This window comes from Trichechus manatus, unplaced genomic scaffold, assembly GCF_000243295.1.
Source record: "Trichechus manatus latirostris isolate Lorelei unplaced genomic scaffold, TriManLat1.0 scaffold00259, whole genome shotgun sequence".
In the NCBI taxonomy this organism is placed as follows: Eukaryota; Metazoa; Chordata; class Mammalia; order Sirenia; family Trichechidae; genus Trichechus; species Trichechus manatus.
In genome coordinates, this window is record NW_004444195.1 from 2,042,308 (window position 1) to 2,062,322 (window position 20,015).

General features: G+C 36.9%; 1 protein-coding gene across 3 annotated transcripts in view; it reads right to left on the minus strand.

Annotated features, from left to right (window-relative positions):
• The window catches only part of ARAP2 (ArfGAP with RhoGAP domain, ankyrin repeat and PH domain 2), a 250,761-nt gene that overhangs the window by 187,878 nt on the left and 42,868 nt on the right, over positions 1 to 20,015 (minus strand). For all 3 annotated transcript variants that reach the window (XM_023724771.1, XM_004389789.3, XM_023724772.1), the window contains exons 2-5: positions 10,472 to 10,530; positions 9,135 to 9,211; positions 8,304 to 8,371; positions 5,979 to 6,332 (exon numbers count right to left, since the gene is read on the minus strand). In XM_023724771.1, coding sequence (XP_023580539.1) covers positions 5,979 to 6,332; positions 8,304 to 8,371; positions 9,135 to 9,211; positions 10,472 to 10,530 — 558 coding nt within the window. The remainder of the gene's footprint in view (positions 1 to 5,978; positions 6,333 to 8,303; positions 8,372 to 9,134; positions 9,212 to 10,471; positions 10,531 to 20,015) is intronic.

Sequence of the window (20,015 nt, forward strand, 5' to 3'; positions counted from 1 at the left end):
GTCACCTGATCTTCAACAAGCGCCCAAAGACCATCAAATGGGGAAACGATAGTCTTTTTAACAAATGGTGCTGGCAAAACTGGATGTCCATCTGCAAACAAATGAAATAGGACCCATACCTCCCATCATACACAAAAACTAATTCATTCTGGATCGAAGACCTAAACATAAAGCCAAAAATTATAAAGTTCATAGAAGAAAAAATAGGATCAACGCTAGATGCCCTAATGCACAGCTTTAACAGGATACAAACCATAACCAACAACACACAAACCCCAGAAGATAAGCTAGATTACTGGGATCTTCTAAAAATGCAACACTTATGTGCATCAAAAGACTTCACCAAAAGAGTAAAAAGAGAACTTACAGACTGGGAAAAAATTTTGGACATTACAAGTCGGACAAAGGTCTAATCTCTAAAATTTCTAAGAAAATCCAACACCTCTACAACAAAAAGACAAATAATCCAATTAAAAAATGGCCAAAGGAAATGAACAGACACTTCACCAAAGAAGACATTCAAGAGGCCAACAGACAGATGAGGAAATGCTCGTGATCACTAGCCATTAGAGAAATGAAAATTAAAACCACAATGAGATACCGTCTCATCCCGGCATTACTGGCACGAATCAAAAACACTGGAAATAACCATAGTCTCATCCCATAGTCTCTTCGTTCCGCTTTTATGTGGGAAATGGAAGTTCTGAGAAACTGAGTCACACAACAAATAAAAGATGTGACTAACTTCAGTCTCTCATTGAAACACCCTTATTTATATCTCTGCAGCTATACTTACTGAGAGAAATTAGCTGTTATTTTAATAAAGACTAAAACAGAATATTTTTCCTCAAACTATACATAAAATACTGAAACTTATTTCTTGTTTCACACAATCTGTATTCAAGTGATTCATGATTCGAGAAACGACCAAATAATTTGTCAGTGTATACAAGTACTTTTTGTCAGGGAGATAAGATTTGACTTTAAGTTTAACAACATGACTGATAAACAGATAAAGACTTGTCCACTTTCCACTACATTTGCCTCTGACTGAAAGGCCAGCCAAAGAATAGCAATAGCACAAGACTTGATGCCTTCAAGCCTGTGTACCCAGGAGGGGTAGTGGTCTACTAAAGCATCTTTGCAGGCTCTGGACACTGGCTAGGAATTCAGTCACTGACTAAGCCACGAACAGTGTAAACTCTGATCTTCCACCAAGTTGTGGGCTATATGGCTTCTGGGTCATCTGTGACTCACAGCAGTTCTGTAGGATTTGACCTTTTCTTGGTATTTGACCACTTTTTTTTTTCAATTTTCCCTGTTTATCTGTTGAACTCAAACACGCAATTCACTAACAGTTTCTTCCTTCTGGTTCTAGGGCCCTATCTTCAATAAAATAATTCCAACCTCCATTTTGGTCACAACCCGTTATCCATCTCTTCAGCCATCTGGATACCACCAATCTCAGTATCTTTTCACTCCCTACAGCCAGAAAATAATATCATAAAAAAAAGCCAGTTCAAATCCTATCCATTTCCCAGAGGCTGATTCAAGTGCTACCTCTCCTCCAGAAGAAATGCTCTCTCAACCATCTGTGCTCTCATGATTCTGTATTCTCTGTGCTACTTTCTGCACCAGTTATTATACTCTATCTTCCGGTTTTATTTTTATTTGTATGTGTTTCTTTTCTGCCCTAAACAGAAGCTACAAGAAAAGTTATGCATCAATTCTTAAGCATACTGCATACTCAAATTGCTGAGTTAACCTCTCATGTTCAGCCTCTGCTCCCAGGCTCACGTTGCCACATCAAACTTCCCCGTGGTTAAAAAAAAAAAAGTCTCAAAAAACTGTGTCAAATACATTACATAACAGATTTAACAAGTATGCTCTGTGCATTATGCAAAATGAAGAGATCTCCACACACTAACATATTTAGAAAACAATAAGCTAAAAAGGTCAAATGGATTTCCTTTTCACAATATTTTTGGAGACGTCAATACGTGCATTTCTTGGTGGAGATGCACGAGGCAGTGTTTCCTGAACACGTTCAACCATGTTCTCTTATTCTTACAGCAATTTGCAGAATTACTTGTCAGAGTTGTATATCTGGGAAATGCTGGAGTAAGTTACATCCAGTATGTTAAATTTCTACACAGATTTGCTGAAAATCTTGAGCTTATTAGCTATGGCTGGAAAAACAGGGGAGGGGCATGGTGTTTTATCATCAAAAATCGGAGATTTATTTAAAAACAAGTACCTTTTTTTTTTTTTTAATCTGCTTTGACATGTTCGAAACGCTGGTAACAAATCCAGGTTCAGCATTTCACCAAGTTTCTTGCATTCAATTTTTTTTAAACTGACAGTCTCACACTATATTGTAATTATACAACTTAAATATTTAAATTTTTTTTCATACTTTAAGCTCAACTGGAAATGCTCCAGTATTTCTTTAATTACATGATATTATGCAATTATTTTCTTGCTATATATTGGGCAGTTTTCACATTCTGTGCATTGGTTCAAAACTGGCGTTTATATTTCAAAAGCAAACACTCAACCATATGAAATATATAGATTATGAATTTAATCTTTTTTAATGTTACTTTTAATGGAGGACAGTTTCAAACACTACTTGAAAAATGATAACTGAATGTGGCCTTTGTTTTTAAACTATTTTGATGTATCATGTCTAAGAAAAAGTTAAAAAATAATTTTTTTAAAAACTATAAAAAGCAGAGAATTCACTGTTCTGTTATGCATACCAGCACTATCAACGGCACCTGCAGATTTTCAACCACTAATGTAGTGTTTGGAGCCCTGGTGGCACAGCGGTTATGAGCTTGGCTGCTAACCAAAACGTTGGCAGTTTGAACCCACCAGCTGCTCCTTGGAAACCCTATAGAGCAGTTCTATTGTGTCCTATAGGGTTGCTATGAGTGGAATCAACTCGATGCCAATGGGTTTGGTTTTTTTGATAATACGGTGTTCAGAGTCCAGCAATTTTTCTTACGAAGTCCCTGTAAGTAAAAATACTAGCTGTTTTAGAAAAATTAAGAGAAAAAAATAATGTCTGATGCTGAGTTTCTTACTAATTCTCTCAACAACAAATATGAAGAGCAGCTACCATATGCTGGGTAATACTCTAACTACTGAGGAAACCTCAGTAAACAAAAGTGATGGTGCATACATGAAATAAATCATCTAACATGTGAGCACTCCAACCAAAAACCAATCTTGTTGCTGTCGATTTGATTCTGACTCAAAGAGACCCTAAAGGACAGAGTAGAACTGCCCCATAGGGTTTCCAAGAAGCAGCTGGTCGATTCAAACTGCTGACCTTTTGATTAGCAGCCAACCTCTTAACCACTGTGCCACCAGGACTCCCCAAAACCTGATCCCGTCGAGTCGATCCTGACTCATAGCGACCCTATAGGACAGACTAGAACTCCTCTACAGGGTTTCCAAGAAGTGGCTGGTGGATTCAAACTGCTGATCTTTTGGTTAGCAGCTGTAGCTCACAATAGCTCTTAACCATTGCACCACCAGGGCTCCATGAGCACTACAGAGAAAAATAATTAAAAGAGTGACAGCAGGAGGGAAAGGTTACGATTGTAAATTTGGGGTCAGTACCCAAATGCAAAGGAAACATTACAGCAAAAATTTGAGGAGGTGAGGCCTAAACCATGCTGCTCTCTGGAGGAAGAGCATTCCAGACAGAAAAAACAGCAAGAGCAAAGGCCCCATGAAGGACATCTGCTTTTAAATACATCTATATTTAACAGACAGTGATTTTCCTAGTTTGTGATTTTTATAATCTTCCATTTGGGGCTCAGGGGAGATGGAGTAGGCTAATAGAGATGAGATTTCAATGAGCCATCTAATCTAGTTTATCCCTCCATAGCCCATAGGCAAAATCTGGTCCACCACCTCTATTTGTAAATAAAGTTTTATTGGAACACAGCCTCACTCATTGGTTTACATATATCTATGGCCGCTTTCATGCTACAACTGCTGAGTTGAGTAGTTGCTACAAAGATCATATGGCCTGTAAAGCCTAAAATATTTATTATCTGACCTTTTTCAGAAAGTTTGCTGACCTCTACTCTATGGAATTCAGAATGCCATCTGAGTCCCTGCTATCTGCACCAAAGGAACATGTGACCATGTGAGTTTCACAAAGCCTAACAACCTCTGTAAAAAGAACATGTAGGCATCACTTTGTCTTATTAATAAGTATCTTAAACACCCTCATAACAGCCTACTGAGTCTAACTGGGGAAAGGAAAAATTCAGTTTCTACTTCCGAACTGATAAACACATGCTTCTCAGCCTGTTAAAATTTTTCCTGCAATCCATAGCAACATCATCACATAGAAGAGTTTCTTTAAAATGTCTTGGTGATATAACAAGCTCCTTTGTTTACTTTCCCATCTCTATTTATCCTGCTGTCCGGGAGAAAACCTTTTAAACAAGAACACTCGATTATTTCCCCTGAAATGAAAAAATATAAATCTAGAAAACTTACAACATCTAACCTTAGGCAGGTTTAGAGTAGAAAAGATGGAAACTCAGAGTTCTGATAAAGAAAGAAGGAGAATGTTCTAACTGTCCCAGAGGGGGTCAGTAATGGTGAAGTTTTCTCAGTGTGCCTGAAGCATAAACATACCCACCCTGTAAAGAGCAACATACCACTGGAGACCACACAGGAAACCACAGCTCCTGGGGACGCTGTACCCAGAGTGGGCTAAATCTTTGATACTTTGAAAGAGCACCTGGAACTCCCTAAACCCTTAAATTTTACAGAAATGAAAAATTTAGGAATATTCAAACTCACTGTTTAATTCCATCAGTGTGTGCATTTGAATGCAGACTCGTGCCTTCGATATCTGAATATGCATTTCTTGATAATACTAATGGCTAATAAAAATAGATACTGTACACAGCAGACTAAGAAATCCTCAGCTTCTGTTTACTCAAAATCTAATTTTCTAGAAGGATGCAAATCATATAACTTATTAACCATATAATTAGTAACCATAAAAGTTTGTTTTTTTTGTTTTTTTTTTCTGCTTTCTTAGGAAATTTAATTCCTGCTTTTGCTAGTCATCTGAGACTTCTTCTGGTCATTTTATTGCTAATAAAATTTATTTTAGAACAAAGCAAGGTACTTTAAACATGAACACTTTCAGGGGCATAGCAGAAAATGCCGGCACATTGTAGGAACTCACCAAAGTTTAAGTTAACTTAAACCTGAGAAATAAAATAATTTAAATAATTCATGAGGAAAATTTCAATATTTCAAAAAGACACCTGAAAATCAGGATGCCAGAAAATAACTCTAATTAAACATAATCCGTCTCAAAGATTTCTCAGTACTGTTAAATATTTAAGGGACAGAATTTATTTCACAAAAATCAGAAATGGTAAAGGATTTAAAAGTATGACATTCAAGGGACCCTGACCTTCTATGCAACATACTAAAATCAAAACAGTATTATCAATAACAGTAATGACCGAAATCTAACAATGACATACTTTCTCCTAACTACAATAAGCTTTGTATTCTCAAAGAGAACACTGTCATGATATGAGCAAAAGCTAAGTAAGGTGAGCTCAGTAATATGAACACAGTCTGTGTTGTTTTTCTTTGTCACAAATTGAGACACAGGATAGTGCATTTTGGTGTAAAGTTAGAAACAAACATTGAAGATCTAGATGTAAAGTCATGACTTTCAGCTCTGATTTGCTATTCAGAATCTTAACCCAGCGTTCCATACAGCATATTACACATCACTCTTTATGTCTAAAGAATGGCATCTGCAAAAGTATACTGAAAGCCCCTAATTCTGTGGCTTTATGTCGGGGTGGGGGGGGAGGGGGCAGTGGTAAAGGGAAGACATATCCTAGCAGATTTAGAAATGATAAACTCGAATTTTTTAAAAAATATGTTACTTAGGAAATGAAAGAATAAATACATACCCCTGAGGAGAGAGTTTGTCCAGCCACCCAGATTTAACCTTCACTGCAGGTGATCCATAAAAACAGGCATAAGGTGATATTGCACATGAGGCCATGGTTGATGAATCAGCATTTCCACTTAGTGAGCTACATGGATAATTGCGCCTAGTAAGAGTGTCCAAATTTGATAGTTTTTGAGTCCTAGATTTAGATGCCTTTGAAGTTTTTCTTCTTAAACTATGAAAACATTCTTCTACTGTTGAGTATTCTGATTCAGAAGCAGAGTCTACTGGAACATTATTTTTGTCTTCTCGAGGTATCCAAATATCTTCCACTTTGTCTTCACTTGTTTTCTCTGTCCTGTTATCATATATTCTAAACAAAAAGGCGAGGTGTTAACATCTCAAAGTGCTATATGTAATTTAAATAATTTACTTGTATTTATAAATGACAAATCACAAAAACTAAGATCAGGAAAATCTTAAGAGTTCAATAAGCACAAATGACAATTTTTTAAATTCATCCAGAAAATTAAATGGAAATCTTCATTATCCTAGGACATATTTGGACACTACTAGCAAGTTTTTCTCTATATACAATTTAAATCTGGTCCCCTTCATTTTGCAGGACTGGGTGCAGATGGTAAGGATAAAGACTGACCATATTCTTTGCATTACAATTTAAACATCTTCAACAGCACCATTAAGTGGTCAGCCCAACCTACTCTCTGTACCATATTATGAACCACTAACTCATCTATTTGGAGATCTTATTTCCAACTTAGGACTCCTTGCCTAGTGTAAACAGTTAACACACTTGGCTACTAACCAAAAGGTTGGAAGTTTAAGTCTACCCAGAGGTGCCTTGGAAGACAGGCCTAGCCTTTCTTTAAAAAATCAGCCATCAAAATCCCTATCGAGCACAGTTCTATTCTGACACACACAGGGTCACCATGAGTAGGAAACAACTAACGAAAACCTGTGTGTGTGTTTTAATTATTTCCAACTTGTTTCCCCCTCAAGCTTTCCTCTAATCAACTCTAAGAACTCCACATTCCACAATCATACAAGAAAACAGAGAATATGTCTGACTGCTAAGAGTTTCAGTATTATTATGCAATACTAACGAAGGAAAAAACTGTAACACATTGCTAACAGAAAACAAGGCAGGGTCAGTGTTCACTATACAATAATGTAAAATATTTACTGGAACACTTCTTTATAGCTAAGTATATTCCTATAGATTTAAGAAATGACACAGTAGAGTCACACAGTCGTTTATGTATAATAAAACCCACTACGATGAAGTTTTTGCTAACCAATGAAATAAACATAACTAGAAGTCAAATAATATCCTCCTGGATATAGTGTTCTAAAGAGCATTTCTCCCTTACAGATAAATTTAGCCTTCTACACTTTATAATAGATTCATATCAAATGCTTACTAAAGATAAGCAATTAGTTTCAACTTAAGAAAACCTACTTAACAAGGGTAAACTTAAACGTTAGCCTAGGAAAATTGAAGGATAAGTAGAAAATAAAATGAATATTAAGTAACGATCCAGTATACCAAGTCCCAATAAAGTTGAGGGGAAAAAGAAAAATCAAGACAGAAATAAAATTTATATTCGTGCCTACAAATTCTGTTTAATTTCATGTGTGGCCCAAATAACTAAATATTTGTCAAACCTCTTGTCAATGCTGAGCCTCTAATAAAAAGGATACATTATATTGTAAAAATTCTGCACCTCACAAAATAACATATTAAATTGTGCCTTTCTCCTATATATGAACATAACTTCTCATCTCTAATGTGCAGTCATGGTCACTACTGTTTGCAACTTTTTCCACATATAATGGAAACTGTGGTAGTGCCATTTTAATGTTAATTTCTAAATAAGAGAATAGTATAAATGGCAGAGAATCTTAATTCTATTACAAATTTCAATAAGCAATTATAAAAACATAACAGCTTTTTTTTAATAAAAACCCAACAGCTAGATGTTATACCCGCTGCCTCCGAGTCAATTCTGTCTCACAGCAACCCCACAGGACAAAGCAGAACTGCCCCATAGGGTTTCCAAGGAGCAGTTAGTAGTTTCGAACTACAGACAAAAAGACAAAAATAATCTGCTATAGAATATCAATCTATTATCGATTTACTGACTCCTTACATTCAACCATTACAATGGGTGCTGTTATCAAAATATTTGGAAACAAAATAATTAATCCTACAAATATAAATATCATTATTTCTCAGAATTACAATATTGTAATATGATCAAGAAGTCAACAGTCTAGTGTTTTATTTGAAAAAATTAATCATGATCAATCAATGACCATATACCTTTCAGTAGCTGCTTCCCCTTTAAGTGCTTCTTCATGGGTCCAAAATTCATTCTTTATAGATTTCTTCTATAAAAATAAATAAATACACTTATTGGTTTTGTTGCTGTTTTGTTTTATTTATGCAGCAATATTCTATGAGGATCCACAATAACTGGGATTACTTTTATTAATCAGATGTCTGATTGCTTAGATCGATTTTTAGTAAAATCAATACAATCAGGGAGACTATATAAAACAATAGCCTTTCAATGCCTTTTTTCAATATTTATTTAAATCATTAACAAGCCATAATTTCAACTAATAAAAAAGATGCTAACCAATAATAAGAGTCATTTTACTTTTACTTCCCTACTTTCTGTCTTCCAACTTCTCTTTTATCATCTCCAAAACATAAAATAATGAAAGGGCACAAGTAGTAGAGAGGAAAGACAGAGTTATAAACCAAATAATTAAGATATATAAATAGTTGGAAGTCAGAACACTTCACAAGTCTGTATTTGGGTGTAAGAAAAAAAAAAAATCTAGGGTTTTTTTGTTTATTTTTGTTTTTGATGTTTTGTCTTTTGTTGTTATTAAAATCACTTTATCTTGTGGTAACTTTAAAAAAAAACAGTTCTGTATTTCTTGAACTTAAACTGAAAACATGTTTTCATGACATATAAAATTATAGAATTACCATGATTATATTAAACAGAAATTTTACTGACTGGAAATTTCATTCCTCAATATAATGCATTCTTCAAACAGTATACCAGAAAACGAGGAGATATACAAAGGCAGAAGAGCAAAGCATTGAATATGTAAAAAATTTAAAATGTATGGGACTAACCTTGGAATTTTCTAGTCTCTGGAAGAGAAAAGTCTCTCCATAAGGGAAAATGGAAGATGAATTCTCCTCATTTGAATCTTTTGGGGGAATAATAAGATGAGAATGGAAAGATGTGAATAATGTGAAACATTGTTTAAAAAAAAAAAAGCATGTGTTTATTTTACAGCAATACCATACCACATCTTAAGTTTTGTTCTTTGAGAATATAAAATTGAGCCCATAATTCTTACCCCCAAATCAACTCTCCTCATCTTTTGGCTGTAGCACTCACTGTATATACCATTAGGTTAGTGACAGTGTTATACTGTATGAATCACCATTACTTAAACTGCTATGTGTCATACATGTCGTTGCTAACCTTTAAGATACCACATTAATATAACCAAGCACATTTTCCACATATAATGGAAACTGTGGTAGTGCCATTTTAATGTTAATTTCTAAATAATAGTATAATTGGCAGAGAATCTTAATCCTATTACAAATTTCAATAAGCAATTATAAAAAGATAACAGCTTTCTTTATAAAAACCCAGCAGCTAGATATTATACCCGCTGCCTCTGAGTCAATTCCGACTCACAGCAACCCCACAGGACAGAGCAGAACTGCCCCGTAGGGTTTCCAAGGAGCAGTTAGTGGTTTCGAACTACAGCCCTTTTGGTTAGCAGCCATAGCTCTTAACCACTGTGCCACCAGGGCTCATTGTTCAAAATTCCAGAATCTACTTAATGTAATTCTTCTAACACCAGAGCTACTAGTACAACTTTAAATAAATTATTTCAAGAGAATTTCTAACATCCTTGAAAATTCTGAACAACTTGCATTTTCTGCTACTGTAAAATTCTGGTAAAGGTTCAGTAACCAAGTGTTTGCCATCTTTTTGTCAAGAAGAATGTTCCTGAATGTATCAGCAGAATTTTCAAAACGAAAGAAAGGCCTCTCTGTCAATGAGTAATTTACCTGAGCAATAATGCCACGCCTTTCCTGTTTCCATAGCAAAATTACCTTCCATATATCTTTGTCCTGTAGCTCAGATTGCCAGAACTCATTTTAATTTAGTTAAATACCTTTTGATTGTGGCTAATGATAAATGAAGCTTGTACAGAAAGTCTTTTTACATAAGCATGTGCAAATTTCCAAGGAGACTAAGGACATGCTACTGTCTTTTATTCACTCACTTTTAAAAGTGTCTGAAGTGGTATGAACACCGGCAGACAGTTATTTCCATTATTCCCTATTCTGCAGGTGTTCTGTCTTCTCAATCACAATTTTAACAAATTTAGTATTATCAAATGAGTGCCGACTGATTTATAAAGACTTTAAATGCATAGACTCACTTTGCTGGGCCACAAATTTTCCAGCTGAGGTAGTAACATTTCTTCTCTCACGGAAGTAGCTTAAAGCAAAGAGGAAAATAGTTAACAGTTATTATCTTGAGTAAAGGATTAATAAGTAAAGACATACATTTTAGGGGGTAGAAAAACCAATATTTAAAAATAATTCTGATTTGAAATGAACACAATGCTCAAACTCCACAATTGTGTTCTTCTATATAACCTTAAAGGTATTTCATTAATTTTACAAGTATTTGCTTCTTACCTTTATAATTCACAGCAGTAAGTGAATTATTGTATGCATAGATGCCAGTCCTAACCAGTGAAAATAAAGAGGGTGAAACAAAATTTAAAAGGAAATTAATACAATCTGCTGCTTGAAATTTTTTTTTGTGTATACGTACATATATATGTATGTATATGTGTACATACATATACATAAGAGCCCCAGAAAAGGTAACCAAAAAAAAAAAAAAACAAACCCGTTGCCGTTGAGTTGATCTGGACTCATAGCAATCCTGCAGGACAGAGCAGAACTGCTCAAAAACAAAAAACAAAAAAGAGCTAGAAAATATATCTACGGGTAGTAACCCACACATACATACATATGCACATACACCTTTTTATTTCTGTACCTATCTATCTATGTATATACTTAAAAACATGAGTTCATACTGATACTTCCCAACAGCACAGGGTGCAGGGTATATTTTAGCCTATCCTCTTTCCTGACCTGCAATTCTTTCTCCTACAGTGAAAAGTCTGTTATTCATTATCTTCAACATATTTACTTATTTGTTGAATCGTTGTATACACATGGAGTTCCTGGGGAGTATGAATGGTTAACATGCTTGGCTGCTAACCAAAAGGTTGGTGGCTCAAGTCCACCCAAAGCACCTTGAAAGAAGGCCTGGTGATCTACTTCCAAAAAATTTGCCATTGCAAATCCTATGTAAAACAGTTGTATTCTACACATATGGAGTCACCATGAGTCAGAATCAACTCGATGGCAACTTTTTTTTTTTTTTAAGTATACATATAAACTAATTTCAGAACAGCTGCACTAATATTCCTCCAAGAAACAAATTTACTAACAAGATTTCAGAATTTGTGTATGGTTCTTTTTGTCATTATCTTTACAGTACCAAGTCAAAACATCAGTCTGGCTCTATGAACATAATATGAAAAGACCTTGAAGACCTAAAGATCCTACACTCTAGAGAAGAAATACTGCAGACAATTAATTAGAATACAACAAGATAACAGTTATTACAGAGTTAAACACTGTGGAAACAGAGGGTAATGGATATCTATTAGTATATGAAAGAGTTCTATCATTTCATGTTTAAACATTATTGTTACATCTGAATGTAAGGATCAGGACACTGCCCTTAACTTCTGTTAGAAAGAGATCTGCCAAGTAGAGACAGTCCATAAACACTAAATATTAAAAATAATTGAAACTTGTGCTTCAGCCCATGAAGAAGTAACTCCTGTGGGACTACTGCCACTACAAACAACTAGAAAAATGTTTAAAATATATGAAACAACTACTTTCAGATACTGCATGACAGACAGTGCTGGATGGTTACCTTAGAGAAAGACAACAAATAAGGGAATCCCTACAAATTCTCTGGATTCTGCCTAGAGTAATTTTCCAGAGAACAACACAGAGAGGGAAAACCCAAAAAGACCACGTCAGAGACTGGGACCAAGGTCAGAGAATTTGGAACACAGAGTAGCAAGGAGGGTAGTGTCCATAGAAAGAGTTTCAAAACTATGCATATAGTGGCCCCTGAGTCTTTGGCTTAGTACTAATTTATGAAGGCAGAGTGTTAAACTCTACAAGAGGAAGCAAACAACAACGGCTAGGGAAGAGCAATTATTGAAGTATTATAAGCTAAACATTTCCCTACAGCACACATAAGTCTAGGGAACATTCAAATTCCCAGGAGCCAGAGTGAGGACACCTCACTGAATGCATGGGGCATTTAGTAGTGTTATGGATTGAACTGTGTCCCCCAAAGAAGTATGTCAATTTGTCGAGGCTGTGATTCCCAGTATTCTGTGACTGTCCACCATTTTGTCATCTGATGTGATTTTCCTATGTGTTGTAAATCCAACCTCTATGATGTTAATGAGGCAGAATTAGAGGTAGTTATGTTAATGAGGCAGGACTCAATCTACAAGATCAGGTTGTATCTTGAGTCAATCTCTTGAGATATAAAAGAGAGATGAGAGCAGAGAGACAGGCGAACTTCATTGCCACTGAGCAAGAAGAGAGAGGAGCCCATGTCCTTTGGACCCAGGGTCCCTGCACTGAGAAGCTTCTAGACCAGGGGAAGATTGATGACAAGGACCTTTTCCCAGAGCTGACGGAGAGAAAGCCTTCCCCTGAAGCTGGCACCCTGAATTCAGACTTCTAGCCTCCTAGACCGTGAGAGAATACATTTCTCTTTGTTAAAGCCATCCATTTGTCATATTTCTATTATAGCAGCACTAGATAACTAAGACTAGTAGTGATCTCAGAAAGCCACATCTTGATTATTGTACCCAATTAGCATTAAAATATAGACTACACTAGGCTTGCCATAAAAAATAACTTAAAAACAAGCTTTGAAAGAATCAGTTTGATCCACAACTCCCTGCAATAACAAAGTCTGACACTATTCAAAAAAACTAAACAAAATCCAGCACACAAAAATATAGTCACAATGGAAACCACCCAATCAGTACTTACTAGACATGCAAAAAAGACACATGTGAATGATAAGCAGGGAAAAAACAGTCAATAGAAAGAGACCCAGAAATTACAACAGACATACAGAATTAACAGACAAGAATTTTAAAATAGATATTATAAATGTGGTTAATATGGTTTAAAGGAAAACATGAAAAAAAAGAAGGAAGAAACAGAAATTATAAAAAGATCTCAATTGGAACTTCCAGAAATTGAAAAATATAATATATGAAATTAAAATTTCTGTATAGAATTAATAAAAAATTAGAAAACTGCAGATTAGCAAAGCTGAAAACATCGTGTTGTGGACCGAACTGTGCTCCCTAAAAAGTTATATTGAAGTCCTAAACCCTATACCTTGAATGTGACCCTGTTTGGAAATAGGGTTTTTCTTTTGTTATGTTAATAAAATCATACCAAAGTGGGGTGGGTCCTATACCTAATCCCTCTGAGTGGTATCTTATAAAAATGGAAAATAGACATCGAAAGACTCACTCCCAAGTGAGGCTCCATCTACAAGCCAGGGAACATCAAGAAATGCCTGGGGTTGCCAGAAGCTGAGACCCATTGCCTTCAAGTCGATTCCAACTCACAGCAACCTAGAGGACAGATCAGAACTGCCAGAAGCCAAAAGATACTAGGAATGATCTTCTCCTAGAGCTGACAGAGCATTGCCCTGCCAACGTCCTGAATTCAGATTCCTCGTCTCCAAAGATGGGAAAATAAATTCCTATTTTTTAAAGCCACCCACTTAAGGGATTTGTGTTAGGGTACCACTAGGCAAACTAAGACAAAAAGCAATAGAAACTACACAAACTGAAACAAAGGAAAAAAATATCAATAAAGCCTCAGAAACCTGTGGTCATAACAATTAACCTAACATCTCAATAGACAGGGAAATAAAAAATATTTGAATATATTTTTGCCAAAATTTTCCAAATTTGATAAAAACTACAAATGCCCAGAACCAAAAAGTTCTACAAACTAAAAACAGAATAAACACAAAGTAAAGTACTCCAAACATATTATTATCATATTCCTGAACACAAAGCATAAAGAGAACACATTAAAGGCAGCCAGAGGAAAAAAAGATCTATATAGAGAAACAAAGAAAAGATTTACTACAGCCTTCTCATCACAAAATATGCAAGACAGAAGACAGTAGTACAAGAGCTTTAAAAAGCTACAAGAAAAAAATCAACCTAGAATACCATATCATACAAAAATAATTTTAAAAATGAAAGTAAAATAAAGACTTTTCAAACAAGCAACACTCAAAGAACTGGTTAACAGCAGAAATGCACTTCGTTCTGTTGTACATAGAATAACTATGAGTCAGAACTGCCTCAATGGCACCTACAACAACAACATGTGACTAAATATAAAACAAATTTCTTTCTCATTATTTAATTTCTTTAAAAGATAAATGCCTCTTATAACAAAAATAATAACAATATATTGTGTTTATAACATATGTAGAAGTAAAATATATTAAAAAACAGCAAAAAAAAGTGTAGACGGAAATGCAAATAAAGTGTTGCAAAGCTTTTAGATAATATTATTTGAGGGTAGACTGTTTAGAGAGGTGTAGAGCTAAACCAACAGCAGAGGTAAAATAAAATATTTTGAAAAATCATAATTCAAATAGTACAAGAAATGCAATTAAATATAAAGACATCTTCTGGCAACATAGCGCTCTAGACAGAAGCACCACGGCGTCCCCCCACAGCAAAGATCTGAAAAACTAACCCAAACAGAGAAAACAGCAATCGTGAAATCCTAAACATCGAATGAAGAGATAAAGAACTCAGCCAAGCACCAAATGGAATAAGAAACTGACAGAGAACAGAGAGCGAGGAGACATACATGCAGAGGTCCCCTATCAGCAAATGCAGCACAGATCCACCATGTTGGATTCTTATCAGAGACCAGCGAATAGGGGGTACGAGAAAGCAGCTTCACGGAGCTTCCAGCAGGAGACACAACAACTGTTAACTGGCAATATATGCTTTCCTATCCCCCACACTTCTTCACACCACTCGGCCTCCTCTGCTTCCCACGGCCACAGTCTATTGGCTGGGAAGCACCAGCTACTTGGATGCCACCTGCCCGCACTGGCCAACTCCGAGTGCCATCTGTTGGCTGCTGGTGTTGCTTTTTTCTGCTTCTTTTGATTTCTTCCTTACCTCTCACCACTTCCCCCTCCTTTTGCTCAAATACCTGGCTCTGTGTGCCATCTTTGCTTCTTCCTGAGGGGCTGCGGAGCTCTGTTCAAGTGTGGAACTGCCTCACAGTCTTCCTGCCACGCTGGTGGGATCCCGGGGCCTTTTTTTTTTTTTTTTTTTTTAATTGTTGTACTTTAAGTGAAAGATTATTTTTCAAGTTAGTCTCTCATTCAAAAATTTATACATACATTGTTTGTTTGTTTTCAATTCTTTGTTTTCTTTGTCTTTTCTCAAGTTGGGAGCCTGTTCTGGCCAGGCAGTGCTGCATGGCTTGGGAACTACCCCCTCAACATCTGCAAACGCGCAGAGGGATCCCTGAGGGCACTTCTTTTTTCGTGTTTTTCTTTTCTTTTGTTTTTTGGGGGGTTTTTCTTCTTCTTTTTTTTTTAATGTTTTCTTTTCCCAATTTTTCCCTTTTTGTCTTTCTTCATTACTCAGTTTCTCATCTCTCTATACCTTCCTTCTCTTCCTATCCCCTTGATACCTGGCACTGAACACCTCTACGCCTCCTAGCCAGGCTGTACTTCAACGCCTGGGAACAAATTCCCCAGACCTTGTAGCCACACCAGTGGGAACCCTGGGAGCTTTGCTGTTCTTTTTTTCTTTCTAATTTTTATTTATTCATTCTTTTCTTTTCTTTTTTTTCCTTCTTCTTACCCTTTTTGTTTTTCTCCATTTCATAGTCTCTCATCTCTCCACTCCAATGGCTAGCTCCCCTAGCACTCTTTTTTATTTGTTTCTATGATTTAGGCTCCTGTTCCTCTCTCCTCTCTCCCATACACATCTTAGCTCCACACATCACAATCTTCCGCCTCCATCCTGCTTACCTGCACCGTGCAATTAACATCACACCACCAAGCAGCACAGGCACAGCCTACCAGAACCGGCCCTGGACTGATTGCTGACCCACCCTGGGGCTGTAGTAAGTGCCACAAACAACCCATACCAGCAACTCCTCTTCAGCAAGACCTGCCCTGCTGTACCATATCTGAGCAACTGACCCTGCCAATTGGAGAAGAAGACAAAAAGTATCGTGCCCACAGATGAGCAAACAACAAAGAACACACAGCCCACCTGCTCAGCTATAGCCAAATAAATTTTAGAAAAGGACAAAACAAACAAATCTACAATCAATAAACAAGAAAAATAACTACTGAATGCCCCAAAGACAGCAGACAGTATCAAAACATTTACAAAAATAGGAAAGAATGGTTTCAGTAGGCATCCAAAATAAAACACCGATGATTTTCCAGCAGAAGAAAAGGCACTAGAACTACCTGATAGGGAATTCAAAACTCTAATACTCAGAATTATCCAAGAGTTGAAGCAAAAAGCAGACAAAAATAAGGAAAAAATAGACAAATTCATGGAAAAGGCAGACAAATTCAAGGAAAATACAGACAAAAAAAAAAACAGAATTCAGGAAAATAATGAAGGAACAAAATGCCAAAATAAATTCACAACTAGAAATCATGCAAAAACAACCACTAGAAATCCAAAAGATAAACAACAAGATTTCAGAAACGGACAGTGTCATAGAAGGGCAGAGGAGCAGATTTGAAATGGTGGAAGACAGGATAAGCGGAATTGAAGACAAACACTTGGATACAACTCTGTTTGAGGAAAAATTAGAAAAAAGAACGAAGAAAAATGAAGAGACCCTGAGAATTATGTGGGATAAAACCAAAAGCAAAAATCTGCAAGTGATCAGAGTTCCACAACAGGGAAAGAAAACAGAAGACACAAAGAGGATCACTGAAGAATTACCAACAGAAAACTTCCCCAATAACATGAAAGATGAAAAGATGACCATCTAAGAAGCTCAATGGACCCCATATAGGATAGACCCCAAAAGAAAATCACCAAGGCATATCATAATCACACTCACCAAAACCAAAGACAAACAAAGAATACTGAGAGCAGCTCGAGAAAAACAAGAAGTCACATACAGAGGAGAAACAATAAGACTAAGGTCAGATTACTCGGCAGAAACCATGCAGGCAAGAAGGCAATGGGATCACATATATAAAATCTTGAAAGAAAAAAATTGCCAGCCAAGAATAATATATCCTGCAAAACTCTCATTCAAATATGATGGTGAAATTAGGTCATTTCCAGATAAACAGAAATTAAGGGACTACATAAAAAACCAAATTTACGAGACTTATTAAAGGAATTCCTTCGATCACAGAACAAACGATATCAGACCACAGGCTGAATATAGGACACAGGATTGTACCAGCCAGATACCAACCTAGGAAATGAACTCTTAAAGACTATGCGAAACCAAAAGAATTACAAAAGGGAACCAGAAAGGTTACTCCGTAAATGGCAATAGCGTTCAGAATAATAAAAGAGGGAATAAACAGTGTAGATACATAACCTTCTAATGCAGAGGAAGGCAAGGTGATACCAAGTAATAGTAGACTGGTTCAATTCCAGGAAGATAAGGGTAAATTTCATGGTAACCACAAAGAAAGTTAACAAAACTACTCATCAAAATAAAGAAGAAAAACATAAAGTCTCAGTAAAAACAAAACCTACAAAAACAAAAGAAATGAAAAAAAAATCCACAAACAAAAGGAAATCAGCACAGAAGAGTAAGAGGAACAAAACTGGAGGACATTATGCTGAGTGAAATAAGTCAATCACAAAAGGACTAATATTATATGAGACCTCTACTGTATAACTCATGTAAAAGTTTACACACAAAAAGAAACAATCTGACTTCCGGCAAAATGGCGCTCTAGGCAGAAGCACCACACCATCCCTCCACAGCAAAGATCCGAAAAACTAAGCTGAACACAGTAAACAACAATACTGAAACCCTAAAACATCAAATGAAGAGATAAAGAACTCAGCCAAGCACCAAATGGAGTGAGAAAACTGACAGAGAACGGAGAGCGAGGAGAGGTTCATGCAGAGGTCGCCTACCAGCTAATGCAGCGCTGATCCACCATCTTGGACTCCTATCGGAGACCAGCAAACGGGGGTACGAGAAAGCAGATTCACAGAGCTTCCAGGGGAAAACAAAACAACCGGTAATTTGCGATACACGCTTTCCCACCCCCCACACTTCTTCAACCCGACTCGGCCTCTTCTGCTTCCTGCGGCCACAGTCTCTTCTATGGGAACCACCGGCTGCTTTGATTCCACACACCTGAATGGGCCAGCTCTCTGAGTGCCATTTGCTGGCTGCTGGTGTTGCTTTTTTCTGCTTCTGTTGATTTCTTCCTTACCTCTCACCACCTCCCCCTCCTTTCGCTCAAATACCTGGCTCCGTGCGCCATCTTTGCTTCTTCCGGGGGGGCTGCAAAACTCCGTTTGAGTGTGGAGCTGCTTCCCGGTCTGGGCTGCCGCACTGGTAGGATCCTGGGGCTTTTGTTCATTTGTTTGTTTTGAATTGTTAGATTTCTTTTCCTTTTCTTGAGTTGGGAGCCCGTTCTCACCAGGTGATGCTGTGTGGCTTGGAGCTACCCCCTCGGCTTGCACAGACGTGCAGAGGAATCCCTGAGGGCATTTCTTTTTCGTTATTTTTTTTTCTTTCTGTTTTTGAGGGACTTTTCTTGTTTTTTTCTTTAAATTTGTTTTGTGTTCTTTTCCCTCTTTTATCCTTTTTGTCTTTCTTCATTACTCAGTTTCTCATTGCTCTTTATCTTCCTTCTCTTTCTCTTCCCTGAATACCTGGAGTTGTATACCTCTACGCCTTGTAGCCCGGCTGTACTGCAACAACAGAGAACAACATCTGCAGACTTCATACCCGCACCGGTGGGATCCCTGGGAACTTTGCTGTTCTTTTCCCTTTCCAATTTGTATTTATTCATTCATTTCTTTTCTTCCTCTTCCCCTTTTTGTATTTCTCCATTTCAGTCTCTCATCTCTCCAGTCCAATGGCAAGCTCCCCTAGAATTCTTTTTTGTTTGTCTGTATGCTTTTGGCTCCTGATACTCTCTCCTCTCTCCCATATCCATCCTAGCTCCACACATAACAATCTCCCTGCTACGTCCTGCGTACCTGCACCGTGCGCTTAACATCACACCACCCAGCAGCACACACACGGCCTACTGGAACCTGCCCTACACTGATCACCAACCCGCCCTGGTGGCTGTAGTAAGTGCCACAAACAACCCGTCCCAGTAACTCCTCTTCAGCTAGAACTGCCCTGCCGAAGCATATCGAATGACTGACCCTCCCAATTGGAGAAGGAGGCAAAAAGTACTGTGCCCACACACAAGCAAACAACAGAACACACAGCCCGTCTGCTCAGACATAGCCAAACTAAAAAAAAAGGGGGGACAAAACAAATAAATCTACAATCAATAAATCAGAAAAATAACTACTGAATGCCCCGAAGACAGCACACAATATCAAAACATTTGCAAAAACAGGACAGGATGGTTCCAGAAGGCATCCAAAATAAAACACCAGATGACCTTCCAGTGGAAGAAAAAGCACTAGAACTACCTGATAGGGAATTCAAATCTCTAATACTCAGAATTCTCCAAGAGCTGAAGGAAAAAGCAGACAAAAATGAGGAAAAAATAGACAAATTCATGGAAAATACAAACAAAAAATTGCAAGC